This window comes from Festucalex cinctus, chromosome 1, assembly GCF_051991245.1.
Source record: "Festucalex cinctus isolate MCC-2025b chromosome 1, RoL_Fcin_1.0, whole genome shotgun sequence".
In the NCBI taxonomy this organism is placed as follows: Eukaryota; Metazoa; Chordata; class Actinopteri; order Syngnathiformes; family Syngnathidae; genus Festucalex; species Festucalex cinctus.
The window spans coordinates 42,627,728-42,643,224 of record NC_135411.1 but is presented as its reverse complement, the minus strand read 5'-3'; the positions used below and the strand labels follow the sequence as shown (position 1 = coordinate 42,643,224).

At 39.7% G+C, this 15,497-nt stretch overlaps 1 protein-coding gene across 1 annotated transcript; it reads left to right on the top strand.

Moving 5' to 3' along the window:
• The first annotated feature begins 5,938 nt into the window (after nucleotides 1-5,938).
• On the top strand, nucleotides 5,939-6,828 carry ptf1a (pancreas associated transcription factor 1a). Its single transcript, XM_077535752.1, has 2 exons — nucleotides 5,939-6,548; nucleotides 6,626-6,828. Exons 1-2 carry the CDS (start codon nucleotides 5,939-5,941, stop codon nucleotides 6,826-6,828), a joined length of 813 nt encoding a protein of 270 aa, XP_077391878.1.
• The last annotated feature ends 8,669 nt before the right edge of the window (nucleotides 6,829-15,497 follow it).

Sequence of the window (15,497 nt, the reverse complement as noted above, 5' to 3'; positions counted from 1 at the left end):
TTTCATTGTTTTATACTTCACTCCTCAAAAAAAAAAAAATAAAAAATAAAAAAAATAAAAAAAAACTAAAATTGAGGAATGCTTTTTTTTTTTAAAAAAAACAAAACAAAACAAAAAAAAAACACCTGTTGGGACCGTTCCACAGTTGAACAGATTAATTGGAAACAGGTGCGAGTCATTTTGGGGTATAAAAGGATCCCAGAAAGGCTTAGTTGTTCATAATCAAAGATGGAGTGAGGTTTGCTACTTTGTGAACAACTGCGTAAGCAAATAGTCCAACAGTTTAAGAACAAGATCTCTCAATACGCAATTGCAAGGAATGTAGAGATTTCATCATCTGCACTCCATAATACCAACAAAACATTCAGAATCTGAAGATATATATCTGCACACAATCATCATCTGAGATGGACTGAGGGAAAGTTGAAATGTGTGCAGTGGTCTGACGAGTCCACATTTCAAATAGTTTTAGGATCACTAGAGTTCACTGCCAGGATATATCTCCAGTTTGCATTTGCAATTTAACAGAACATTTTTTGAAAAACTTAGATCACTTGTGGTTGTCAGAAATCACGTGGGCAAAAATAAAAAAAAAATAAAAAATGTTCTCTTGATTTTGAGAGGATGCAGCAGCAGACTTTCTTCTTCTTCTTCTTCTTCTCCCCCTCCTCCTTCTTCTTCACCTTCTTCTTCTTCATGTTGGTGACTGTATTGAATCTTGTTCCTGGACCAAATCATGTCGCTTTAACAGCCAGACAATTGTGCAGTTTGTTCTGTCAGGACGCTCCAAAATCTCTCGTTAATCTTCTCCAATCCTCCCTGCAGCCGTCAACAGCCCCGAGGCAGAGTTGGACTCTCTCCAGTCTCCTCACATATTAGCCTAACTCTTAGACCAGATCCATCAGATTAACGCCCAAATCAATTACAGCCAGCAACAGATGAGTCAATTACCGGCGCCACTGCCATCCCCAAAACACACAGAGAGAAGAGCACTTCCCCACCCCACATCATGGAGCTTTGGAGGATTATCATGTTGAGGCCTGTCATATTGGAGTGTAAAGGATGTGAAGATGGATCCTTTGGTCTCTTCACGATTGACATTTCAATAAGCAGTAAACAAACAGTATCGTGACTTTCAAGTAATATGACACTTTAATCATACTCACAAAAAGAGAATGTTTCTATGTATCTTGTCTGTTTGTCATCCAGAAATCAAGCTTTCACCTTTTTTTGCACAGGGGATTGATGAAGAAATTTGGAGAATATTTACACACATAATAATGCTGTAAGGCCAAAAAAAAAAAAAAAAACTTGAAGGAAAACATTATTTACATTATAAACTATGAAGAAAGACAGTGTGTACAGTAGGCCCTATTTTCCATTTTCATGTCAGCATAATACATTGATGTTACTTGGAATCGATTAATTGACTAATCTAATTCATTTAAATTTTGCATGTTGTACTACTTACCAGTCATTGTTTTTCAAAGTGAAAACAGATGTTTGCAAATGTCTTATTTTGATTCAACACAGAAGGTAGTCAGTCTTCTTTCACGGAGGACTACAGACACCAGTGAACAATTAATGTTGATATGCTGAAATCGCAGGATTTGGACCATTTTAAATTTAAAAAATTACTCTAAATAATGACTTGATTATTAAAATAGTTGTCAATTAATATGATAATCGATTAGATGTCAATTAATCGATTAATTTTGACAGCTCTACAAATGTGACAACACTGACCAGCCACAACATGACCACTTTTATGAATTGAATGCAATAAAAGTGCTATATTCAGTATAAAAAATAATATATGTACAGCGCCATTATAAGTCAACACTAGCTTTAGTTTTTTTTTTTTTTTTTTTTTTTTTTTTTTTTTACAAAGTATGACCCTTTCTACAGTAGTCAATATGATTTGTGAAACTTGAATTTACACTAATTAATTAAAAAAAAAAAAAAAAAAAAAAAAAAAACGCTGCAAAGGGAAAACAATTACATTCCAACCAATATCTATATTTCATTGCATACTTTTTTTTGGTATTGAATGGGAAAAGGATGGGTTATTCTTTTCTCTACCCTGCCCCTCCCTTTTTTTGTAATCATGTGAGTTAATATGATACCATTGAAATTTACAAGCCCACAGAATCATATTGGCCCCGCCCTCTGTTCTCCATCCTCCAAAGTACCCTGTTGCCAAATTTTAGGAAATGTTTCCACAATTATTAATAGTTCATCCTGATTGGTGGAAGTCTGCTTAAAGTGCTATTCTAGTTTGTATAATCATTGTCAGTAAACAACAAATATAATGGTACACGAATATCGTAAAGCATATTATCTTTGTTGAATATATATATATGTATATATATATATGGTTTTGTCTCTGTCTCGAGTTTATTTGTAAACCCACATTCGGTGAGAATCAATGAGGAGCCTTATCTATGTTGAGTTTTACTGGATATATAATTAATTATTGCCTTAATCTGTGTGTCTGTCTGTCTATCTGTCCAAAACCAAGCACCAAGTGTCACATTTCCCAGGCCTCCCTGGTGCTGTGCTGGAGTTCAGACGAACGAACGATGACCTGCTTTCAACAGTGTGCGTGCGTGCGTGCGTGTGTGTGTGTGTGTGAGAGAGAGAGAGAGAGAGAGAGAGAGAGAGAGAGAGAGAGAGAGAGAGAGAGAGAGAGAGAGAGAGAGAGAGAGAGAGAGAGAGAGCGGTGGGGTACACTTTAGATTCATCACTCATCTCTGGCAGTCTATTTTCGTCTCTTAGGCTGTTGGCTATACATAACAACTGCAAGTGGAGAAAAGACACCTTGGTTGTTTCAAAAATGCACTGTGATGAAGCAGTCAAAAGAGGCGGTCAAACCCGAGGTAGCAAAAGTTACAGTAAAGGTTTGACATACATCTAATCAACTTGTTTAGCTGTATCTGTTTTTCAAATCTCCTCAATTTGTTAAATAGTCACCCATCTGGATAATCCCATGTAAACCGGATTATAGGGGGATTACAAACGAATGACTGTGTGGGATTATCGCCAGATCTAATTCCACACGATTGTCTGTTAGTTCACTTTCTGGATTTCCTTTTTCACCCTTCTCCTTCTAAGACAGGATGTTCACCGTGGCAAGCATGCATGCACCTATTTGGAAAGATAAATTGCGAAAAAAAAAATCATTCTTTTGTATGAAGAAAATTGTATTGATGCTTGTATTTTTCTGTGTTCACGTCAATGCAATTTTCTCCTCTATCCCTTGTAAAGAAATGTGACAGCCTACTTCTACTCAACACAGAACACATTGTTTGGAAAAAGAAGAAAATATTTTAAACATATTTGCTGCTCTTGATCAACAGGTCTGCAATAGCACATTGTTTTGAAAATAACAATATACATTGAAGTTAGGTGTGGTTTCAAAGAAAGTCATCATATTATACTCAATATGTCATCAATACAATAAATAAAAAGAGGGACAGGCTAAATGATTAATTGTGAACAAAGCGCAATTAAATGGTCCGATCATATACTTCCTGTCACGTTGTTTTGCATATCACGTGAATGCACAAATCCTTTCACTTTATATTCAGTTATTATTTGAATTTTCCAAATTAAGGTTTAGTCCTTTCCCGGTACAAATTAAAAGTGTATTTTAGTAATAATAATAATAATAATAATAATAATAATAATAATAATAATAATAATAATAATAATAATAATAATAATAATAATAATAATAATAATAATAATAATAATGTATTTGCACACCCAGAATGTCATTAACCCTTGAGCGCGTGCGTGAGCGTGCGTGCCGCAACCCCAAAGCGCTCACCCGCAGCGACGCGGCGGGTTTTGAATGCAGCGTCCAGCTCGGTGCATGCTGCAGAGCGAGGGGCTGCATGGGAACCGAAACACGTGTTCTGTTTGGGCAGGTCTGCTCCATCAGAATGGCAGCACGCTCGTCAATGAGGTGCGTGGAGCGTTCGGTCACGCCGCGTTAAAAACTTGCACGGTTCGAATTATCAGGAGCAAAAGGGGAGGGCGGGGTATATGCACATCCATGCACGGCCATATAAAATGGCCCAACGTGAGACTACTGCAAACAAGTTGTTTAACTTGTCACGAGATCAGATGCAGCCTGAAACGTTCGCGCTCATTGAGTTTACATTGTAAACTATATATTTATTATTACACATTGTGTATTGAAAATGTTATGCGGGAAAGTCCCTTAATGCCGCCATTTTAACTTGTATAGGCGAGACTGTGTGTTTAGGCCTGAGATAAACATTTAGCTATATTTCGATCGAGCCAGACTTGTCCGTTGTCATGCATTTAAAAAAATTGCAATGACGAATTCTAATATGCTGTAGTGGTTGTGTTGAGCACCTGTTCGGTGCCTGCCAGGTTGTGCTCTCATTGTGTGTGTGTTTTCAGGCATGTGCTACAGCTTCATCATGAAGACAGCAGCACAAGCGCATTTATGACGCGACATGTTGCGTTGGGCGACAGCGGCGCAAGTGGCCTTCTTCCCACGGCCGCTGCTTGGGTTGGGCTTGCGGCTTTCAAGCTCTCAGGCGCACGCGCGCACATCCTGCTTCAAAGGTCTATTTTCTCCCCCAGAACAAAAGTGACTGCTTTCAATGAATAGCCTGAATAGGGGAGTACTTAGACAGGAGCAGACCGGCGGGCAGTGTCCTCTCGGTATACCGGGGAGCATTAATTTGTTGCGTGAGGTGCGCGCGCGCCCCGCGGGCCCACCACTGTGCTTTTATTTGTCAACCAGTTCTCCCAATCAAAACCGCACAAGCCGCCACAAGTGGCGCATCGACCACTCGGCTAGTGCCTGTATTTATGGCCGCAGTGCTTCCCACTTACTGGCAAATAAATGAGCGAGCTGAGGGCTCTTGAGATCACGGGTGGGTGGATGTGTTCAACAGGCAGGCGGGGGACGAAGACCATTATTGCCACTTCGTGTCACTTTGGTTCTATATACGTTTATCATTATTATTATTATTATTATTATTATTATTATTATTATTATTATTATTATTATTATTATTATTATTATTATTATTATTATTATTATATTGTTTTTTGTTGTTGTTTTTTAACCAACGTTAATACTGATACAAAAAAAACAACAACAAAAAAACAATACATCATGATCATAACCGACAGGGCATCGAAGTCCAATGTTTGACCCCTGAGAATGATTTTGATGACAAAATGTGAACTTTAGTGCTTTTTTTTTTTTTTTTTTTTTTTTTTAATGGTGCATTCAGCCAAACAATTCTCCACTGGGTGTGAGGACAAACTGTGCAAAAACGCACACGTTGTGCGATCAATATTATTTAATGTGCAATTGCGCGCATGCAAGATGTATATAACAGGATGGTTAACACAATCACTGGTGATATTTAACTCTTCATGTCATACAGTCATGACCCTTAAAACATGGGTAAAAAATAACCCAATTTTGGTCAAAAATTTGATAATTGTTAACCAATTTGCTATCAACAAATCTATCTTCATATCTATCTGAAATATATTTCTTCTTTCGCTGCACTTAACGTTTTAAGTGTAGACAGATTAATGAATTCAAAATGTGATTTCATGAATATAAGCCTATTGAATTCTATATGCGAGGGGAACTTGGCAGCAGTATTTTTTTTTTCTGTCTGACTGCACGGAGCAAGTTGAGCGGCAGCAGGTGGGCGTGTCTTTGCAGTGGATTATCAGGAGGTGCGCTTCGCGGACCGAACTGTGATTGGTTGGAGCTTCCAGCAAGCGGCACGCGACTGTGGATGTCGCTATAAAGGCACCTCGCGTGCATGCCTGCCCTCCATCGAAAAGTTAAGTGGTGACCGTGAACGGCGACCACGGAGCACCGAGTCAATAAAAGACGGAACAAAAGTGGCATTGTTTGTAAACAACAAAGATGGACGGCGTGTTGGACCCCTTCTCAGCACTTGACTCTTTCTCCTCCCCTCCTTACTTCAACGATGACGACTTTTTCACCGACCAGTCCTCGAGGGACGGAAACTTAGACGCAGATGACTTCTTGGACGATGACGTCGACTTCTTCACCAGTCAGTTTCAAGACTATTACAGCAAGGATGGCGGCAACAGAGCCGTCCTCGGCCCGGATGGCGACTACGACATCGGCAATCTTTCCTTCTCCTCTTCCTCGTCCACCTTCTCCTACAGCTGCGCAGACAGCATCCCGGACCTGTCCCCTCACGCGGGGCCCCTGCTGAAGAGGCGCCGGCGGATGAGGTCCGACATGGAGATGCAACAACTGCGGCAGGCGGCCAACATCAGGGAGAGGAGGAGGATGCAGTCGATTAATGACGCGTTCGAGGGGCTGCGCTCACACATCCCCACTTTGCCTTACGAGAAGAGGCTCTCCAAAGTGGACACTCTGCGCTTGGCCATCGGCTACATCAACTTCTTAGCCGAACTGGTGCAGTCGGACATGCCCATCCGGAACTCCAGCAGCGACGCGCATGTGCAGCCAAAGAAGGTCATTATCTGCCACAGGGGAACAAGTAAGTTGACGTTTTTTTATATTTATGATTATACCGAAACTGTTATATTAACGTTTATCTTTCCCCCACCTCGTTAGGGTCTCCCTCCCCGAGTGACCCCGACTTTGGTCTCCCCCCTCTGGCCGGTCACTCTTTATCCTGGTCGGATGAGAAGCAACTTCGGGACCAGAACATCATCCGCACAGCCAAGGTGTGGACCCCGGAGGACCCCAGAAAACTGCACAACAAATCGGTCCTGACCGATATCGAGAACGAACCTCCTTTCGGCCTGGTGGCCTAAACTGGCAAAATTGAACCAACATTATACGAAAAGACGAATAAAGTGGATCATTTGTGTCTTGTAAAAACTATACATTCTGATATTGTACATATTATGAATTACTTTTTTTTTTTTTTTTAATTCAGGCTGCTGGCAATCATGTATTTAATGTCTGTCATAATATATGTTGTAATTTAATTTCAAAGAATGGGACGATATTTATTTTTATATTGATGATGAATTATTTTTCTATCCAGAATAAATTAAACCAATAACGAAGCTATATGGGTATTGTTTTTGTGTGGACACATTATAGAAAATACAACACTTACTATATACGTGCTGTCAAAATCAATTTGGAAACAAATATATCTGAAAAGATATATGGGTGGGATGCGAATGAATTCCCCCAAATGATCGATGAAAACAAACACATTTAAAGCCTTTCAAAGTCATCAAACATACATATTGCACTCAAATTTAAAAGGACGAAATATTTTTGGTGCAGTGCATGCTGGACCTGTAAGAATCACTATAACACACATTGTGATAGTGGTGTGCTAATGAGATGCGGCTGTGCATGGGGCACGTTATATACCCGCAACAGCTGAAGGTGTTTAAAGTGCACGTGGGCGCGCAGCAGCATGGTGGGAAGCCGTTGAATGCAATTCAGTGCTGCCAGGTGCTGCCCGGACGGTTTTTTCCCGTGATAGGGACATCCGAATTGGAGTCTCGAACGCCTCGGTCAACGCCCCCACACCCCCCACACCACACTGAAGACTATATGAACCTTGTTGGTTGCACGAAACCAGATAACCGAATTTGCTGCTGGTTGGATGCTGACATGGTGGAGTGTAAATATAAAGCTGACATCAGGTTGGTATATCTATTTCTTTTTGGCTTATTAGAATACCATTACACTGAGCTTAATTGTTCCAAAATCTTTTTTTTTGTGGCTGATATGATGCCATACATTTGAATTTCCATAGAAAGATCTTCAGTCCGCTTCTCATTAACAGCGCGACAGGAGCATGTAATCCGATTACAGGCATTAGAAAGTCAGATGCGCTCGAGTCAATGCTGGGCAACTTCATCTCTTTGGCAGGAGCGCCTGCTCCATGACTGGGCGGTGGTTAAGACAGCCCTGCATTGTGTTTTCCCTCGCACCTTAAACGCCGTTTTGCAGAGCGCCTCTAACATCTTTTGATGTACTCGCAGCCGAGCGGAAGAAATGCTAGAAATACTTCAGGCTACATCTTGTAGGTCCGGCTGCGGGTTTGGCAAAGCGTTAAAGAACCGTTTGACCGTCTGACATGTTTTATTTATCCTTTATGGACATGCCGGGCCATGCCAAGCTGCCATTTGCCTGAGAAAGGCCCGCCGCTGTAAACTTAAAGTTGCATGCTTTATTCACCGAGACGAGAATGCATCCAGAGAATCAACTGTGAAACAAATCTTGGGGGTTGGGGGCGAGGCGGGTATTGCGAGGGTTTTGTCAGATTTTTTAATTTAGTAGAATAGCTAAAAAAAAATATTGGAAAAGTTTAGAATTTTTCAACAACAACAAAATCAGGAATAATAATAATAATAATAATAATAATAATAATAATAATAATAATAATAATAATAATAATAATAATAATAATAATAATAATAATAATAACAAGAAGAAGAAGAAGCCACCAAGGAAGTTTCAAGACTTGAATGAACTTGCGGTAAAAGTATGAATAGGGCCTATTGATTTAAAAAATAAAAAAATAAAAAAATAAATAAATAAACAAAATAAGACACATGGTTTTCTTATACCTTATTCCGAGATTCTTGTTACATTAAATTGATATCGATTCATTGAGATAATTCTGTTTTTTTTTTCGTAATGATTCAAATCTGGAAATAAGGATTTGTTTTATTCACACAGTTGGTCCTATTAATAAAAATAAGTCATTAAAACGACCTATTTTAAATAATACAGCACAGTGATGAGAAAAATATATAGATTATATGATTTGATTTTAAAATTGTTATGTATTTATTTTTGTACTATATCTTTAACGCATGTTTAAGCACCGTTATTGCTGAATAAATTATTATTTGATGTCCAGTATGGCCAATACTTCCGTGATTAAAAATAAAGGGCGTGAAGCTTTTCTCAAACATATTTAATGGATGGAAGTGAACAGCTTTGGCCTCTAATTCTTTAATCCTCTTAGGTCATGCAGGGAGAAGAGTTACAGAAAGCAGCAGATTAAACAATCCCTGCAGGCATTCTAGTTGTATTTGTTGTATTTTTTTTCAGCCTTGTGTCAAGGTGTCATCTTAAATCTTTATAGCCAAAAGGTTTGTAGTGGGCTGCTCCGAGCAAAAGACGAAGGGGGAGGTGAGACGCGAGGGGAGGTTGAGAGCATCATCTTCGCTTGCTGCGCGCTCTTTTCTTCTCGACTTGACCTTTCAATTTCAATTGCATCTTTATGAGCGGTAACCCCACAGAAGCGGACCTCTGCCGTGTTCTTGGAGGATGCACCTGGTAGTTTCAACTTTTTTCTCCCCCCCCCACGTCTTTGCGCCTCGAGTCTGTGGAGAGCAGCTGCCTAAAAACAAGCAAAGAGTCTCCGAGACGGGTTGGCACCGTTTTCCACGTCTTTAATGTTCCATTAGCCTTTGTGCAGGACACAATATGGCAACTGTAAAGCTTGACGTTGTGCAATAATAAAACACGGTTTCAATGACGTGACACCGGGCTCAAAGCGCGAGCAGTGCAGGAGAGCCAGACTAAACACGTCTTCGCGTTTGTTTTGTGCGTCCCAGCCAATTAACAGCAAGGCCTTTTCGCCCGCCTCCATAAGACAATTAAATTTATGTGTGCCATTTTCTCAAGGAGAGAAAGGAGGAGGATTCTCTCCTCCTCCAAAAGGCGTTTTCTTGCCATCACCTGGCGCACAAGAGAGCAAACTGTCTTCTTTGGTGCCCCCGCAACCATACGGCTGTCCCCATTCTGCGCCATTGTCTTCAACCTTGATTATTCATTATGCGGGGATTTAACTCTGTTTTGTGTCATATTTTGATCCGCAACATTTAGCAGATGCTGCAATTGTCGAATCCCAACTGTAGAGCTACTCAAGACTGAAAGAGAGTTGCGAGCAAGACAGCTTTGGGCACATCTTCAGAGGAATAAAGCATATTGGAGCCATAAACAGACTTCAACCTGCTCTATTTCAGCCTTTGTGCTGTTTGTGAATAATTCATGTTAATAGGGACAGGTTTGTATACTTTGAATACGGGGGCACAGGTGCGGAGTGACAGGATGAATGACCGGCTCCGATTTTTGCCAAAGCTCGAGGGCTCTTGTACAGGGTCTTCAAGCTGATGAAAAATATTGTCATCTCTTTGATACGAGCCTTTACTTTCACCAAGAACAAAGCCGGGTGATGAAAAGCTTATGCGGGAGTGAACTAGGCGATGTCGGTGGCCGCTCCAGCCTCCCAAAAGAAAAAGAAAGGGGTGTGAATCAATGGCAAACGTGCGCTTCTGGTTGGGTGCGCAAGTGCTTCATCTAACGCAAATAAAAGAACCTTTCCAACTTTTAAAGGGCCACGTTTTGCATAAATAATAGCGTGGCGACTGTGACCATTAAGCATAAAGTGCTAAGGCACCGCTCTTTTCCTGTGAAGCCGCTGCGATACTTTTTTTTTGGTGGGAATATTTCACTTTTCATTTGCTCCAACTTGACGCGCAAACAAGTGGCCAGGGCGCACGACAAGCTCGCGCCCCCGCAATCGCACACGACAATAGCGGCTGTTCAAAGAGAATAAGGAGACGTATGCAGTCTATTTGGAGGTAGGTCTATACTCTATATTGTCATAGGCTTCGTTGCTGACATTCTATTTAGATCATGAAAACCAGAACTGCTGCGTAGTTTTGCGCATAAATAATTCGTGCTGTTCCAGACTTAACGTATAGGCTATATTGTGTCTGGAGTCATCTTATAGAATACAGTGAAGTTCGCAACCGTTTATTAAGCGGTGATTGTGTTTCCTGCCAAACGTGGTGCGCAATGAGTGCTAAGAAATTGATATCGTGTTAAATGGACGCAAGTGTCGTGTTGTGGTGTCTGCGTAGTCGTTCGTGGCTTGTCAGAGAGAGAGAGAGAGAGAGAAATGAAAAACATAAGCAATGGTTTGGCCAGCAACCGTCTTTTGAAATCAAGCAACCACATCCCCTTCCAGCCCCCCCCCTACAAGAGACAGAACACGGTGGGTTGACCTCCGCGCAAGTGGGCGGGAGAAGCGCTTTTGACTGAATTAGCCATAAAGACGTCTTGCTATGATCTTTGTTGCTCCTGAAAGCCCGGTGGATATGAGAGGCATTGTGCACAGCTTTTGCGTGCCCCATCATGAAATATTACAGTCTGTTCACAAAAGCAGTCCAAATGAAAAGATATGGAAATGAAGTGGACTGGATTGATATGAAAGAATAAATCAGCCTGTAAATAAAGGAATAAATATTGTAAAAAAAAAAAGGGCTATATTGCCGAAACAATTTCATGTACTGTACATCTTTTTTTTTTTTTTCAGATAATATTGCTTTGGTGCGCAACTTGAATGATAAATGGTATGTTTCATTTACAAAAAAAAAAAAAAAAAAGCCAGAATATTTCAACAAAAAGTGATAAATTACTCATATGCTAATTTCAGTCACACTAGTGCACAAGAGGACACTCCACCTCTTTTGGGCTCTTTTGTCCCACAAGTCTGACTTTGGGCTCAAGGGGAAAAAAGTTTTTTTTTTTTTTTTTTTTTTTAAATAGTAGCTAACCCTCCACCACCCCCTAGCAATCTTTATCACTGCCAGGATTCAAATGTGTTACAAGCAGGCATCATTTTTCACCAGCTCTCCGTTTTGCTATCGACAAAAGCAGCCACGAAGGATTTGCTTGTTCGCTGGCTTGAACTTCACTCACGTCCGGCTGCTCCCTTTTCGTCGTCTCAACGCAGCGCAGCGGGGATGGATTTGCAAGACAAATGCAACAGTGTGTGTGCGAGGGAGTCAAGTGGCACAAAAAGGCCGTTTCAGTCTGCCGATGGGATGGAGAAAGTCAGCATTATGCGCCCGTCAAATCAATCAAAAACAAAAGCCTGCATGCTGAATATACAGACAGAGCACACCCCGGTGGAATGGCAACCTGCTAAATATGTTTGTTCGGTGTTGTTTTATATGAATCACTGTGGGGCCACCGATATAGGAGGACACATTAGAGAAAAATAATAATAATAAATCTCTTCCAGTATATGCGTTTTAATTGAGGGGCGGGGTCTCTAGAGCTGAAGCATGTTGAAGTTGACTTGACACCTTCGTTAAAAATATTTTTTTATCGGATAAATTCTGTGAGCACCCCAGGGTGCCCTGTCCATTCATTTGGGGTCCCACATTTTGATGTGATATCTCTGCAATAGTGTGAAAATATGGTGAATTGTTTTTCAGGTTATAGACAAGTTTGAGCCACTTGAATTGCTAAGCAGAATTCTGTGTCCAGTCAAGTCATCTTTATGTGTTGAACATCATATTAATGCACAATTTCAACAAATTTCTAAGCATCAAATGGATAACTTTTCACTGCAAAATTGGTATACTACAGAGTTCAATTTAAAACTTCAAACGTGTCTAGTATATTTGTCCACACTAAACCTATAGTTAAATCAATACTTTTGAAAGTGTTATTTTTTTTACACTGAGATGGAGTTAAAACAACACTGAAGGTAGTTGAAATTTGACTAATGAGTCAACACTGCAATAGTGTGTATTGTTAAAATATTACAACATCCAATGTATTTTTTTAATTCTCAAAACAATTGTGTTGCTTTCATTAACACTAGAAATGTACTTAATATTAACTAATACATGTGTTAAATTAACACTGCTAGAGTTGAAAATACCAAACTTAAACACTGCAGTCTCTTCTGTGAGTGATAATGACTTCATCTGCCCAAAGTGCAGCTGTGAAGGCAGAGCTTAATTACATCTCTGCAGAGTTTAATCAACTTTGTAAAATTCTCTGGACACCAATTAACTCTGAAAAAGTTAAACTTACACTTCAGGAGTTAAAATCAACTCCTCAAAATGTAACTGGAATTTCAACACTCCATTTTTTGCTGTGCGGTCATGTGTCCCCCCTCTTTGGCAGCTTGTAAACAAACGACCACACTAAACCAAGGCTTCAGCATGTCTCACTTTAGTGACCATAATACATAATACAAGTTTAAAGTTTGACGTACAGATATGGGACAACCTAAAAGTAAAATGTCAGTCCCCCCCCCCAATTAGTCATATGATCATATATCAACTGCTGATTGAGTCGATTTTCGTTTTTGTTGTAGATGATCTCTGTGCACCAACCAAATAGCCTTTCATCCTTTCTCTGCAGTTCATCTTCCAGACAGCTTCAAGCTTCCACAAGTGGCTGGTGGCCAGCACTGACTGGGAAATCATCCAGCCACAAGGGCCGTGATTAACCCAGGAGCAGTCAAACTCGGCAGGAAACCCTCTACAACCAGCCACGCTTTTTAGCCACTTTCCAATAAAAAACAATGAACTTACAGCAAGCTGCTTCACCATCACGTTAGGTGTTGTTCCTGCAGACCAATAGAATATGGCTGTAAAAGAAGTGGCAGACACTGAGTAGGAAACCCTCCTGAGCTGCGTCAACAGGCTGTAAAATATACCAGGCCAGTTTCCATGGAGACTCACACTTGTGTAAGAGCAGCTTGAAGGCCACACAAAGTCCTTTATAAAGCATATACAACGTATTATTGCTGCTTTTTACTATTTGTACACAGCGTGTTGAAAAGGTTCTTGACTTTCGCTGAGACTTTCACTTTTTCTAAAGCAATTGTAATCTCTGCTGTGCAGTAACAGCAAGAGAAATATGCTAAAGAAAATATTAATGTGAACAGATAGTGATGGGGTGAAGCTCAGGGAGATTGGTGAGCTCTCTCAAAATATTGAAGCATGTAACATAATAATAATTCAACCAAAAAAATATCTTGAAAAAAATGCACTATGAAATTAATGTATGTAAGAGATCACACAAGACTAACAATAATCTTGCAAGAGTCAGTAAAAAAAAAAAAGAAAAAAAGTGTTTTTTTAGTTTTTTTATTTTAAATTAAGTATGGTATAAATGTGTATTGTGGAAGAAAACATGCTATAAGTGGAGTTTCAGACTTTCAGAATTTTACTTGATGAAATATATGATGACACATTTTGATGTGTTATTCTAATAAACTCATTATGCACCCCTACTGTTGTGTTGTCTTTTTACATTTATCGCACAGTTTGTGACTCCGTTGACTGGACATCAATTACAAATGCTGTTATTAAGTTACTGGTTGTTAGTTAAGTAGTAAATAGAGTGGAGAGGCTGCAGGTTCAACTAATATAACAGTCATAGCCCAATTGCTGGTGGGATAATTGACAGCCACATGAAGGGAGAGCAGCTAATTGATTATAGGCTTGTCCTATATTCCAACATTGTGAATGGCGTGTTTGTGTGGTTGTGTATCACAAAGAAATCTTTTCTGAAGCCAGTTCCTTCTTTTGCATGTACAGAGTTTTGAGGGAGTTTCAAACCAAACGGTCTCTTTCAGTTTTGAAAGAGTTTTGCTTCCTAATGCAGTCATAAAAAAGCAAGGAGTTCATCAGTTTGCTTCTGCTTCTCTAGTTCTAAATAAACTGTCATGAGGAGAATGTGACGTCATCTCCTCCTCCCACCACTGTCAAGACTTGTTGGCATTCCTTCTGTGTTTGTCTTCCACAATGGCAAGAAAGTATTTTGTTCTTCTCTCTTACAGTTGCTTAGACAACTGTCTTGTTTTTTTCTTCTTTTGTTTGTTTTGTTTTTGTACAAGTTTTATAAATATCTTATGAAGTCAGACATAGACGCAACACAGAGAGAAGCTACTGCTATGTCTCATTTGGTTCCATTTCACCATGGTCGCCATCATCATTTTTGTCTTTCACATCACATTAATGCTAGACACCGTTGGAGTTCATCTTTTGGTAGATTAAACACACATAAACACACAGACTTGTAAAGGTGATGCTGTGAAGATTCACTTGTTCATCGAACTTTTATCAAAAGTAAACATTTGTATTCTCATTAGCGAGCAATCATACACTAAAATGAGGTTACAATCCATTTTTGTGTCCTCTTTGTGCATACTTTTAAAGGGAAAGAGAAGGCTAACATGAAGATTTAAGAAAATTATTTGATATGAGCCAGAAGAGAAAAGTGGACATTTTTTGCCTTTGCCTTTTACACCCAGCGAAACTGTGCAGATATTCACACGGGAGCTTGTGGTGTAACATACGTGTCTGTAAATTTACAAGGGGGAAAAAAAAATCCCAATTTTATGCAATTGTGAATATATTGTCAATTACAAATTCCTTGAACACACATAATCAGAATCAGAATGTTCTTTGCTGTCATTGTACCACAAGGTGAAACAAAACTGAATAGTTTGATGGTTTGCATTTATGGCACCACGGTTTTCAAATGAAGAACAAAAAAGAAAACATATGGAAGTGGCAGGCAAAAACAGAGCCCCAGATTATGCTTATACAGGGGAACACCGTATGTATTTTGAAAAACCAAAACAAAAAACAAAAACAAAAAAACCTTAACTTGATCAGGGACT

Coding starts and splice junctions, on each gene's coding strand:
- ptf1a (XM_077535752.1), top strand. CDS start 5,939: ATGGACGGCGTGTTGGACCCCTTCTCAGCACTTGACTCTTTCTCCTCC. Junction 6,549..6,625: donor TATCTGCCACAGGGGAACAA/GTAAGTTGACGT, acceptor CCACCTCGTTAG/GGTCTCCCTCCCCGAGTGAC.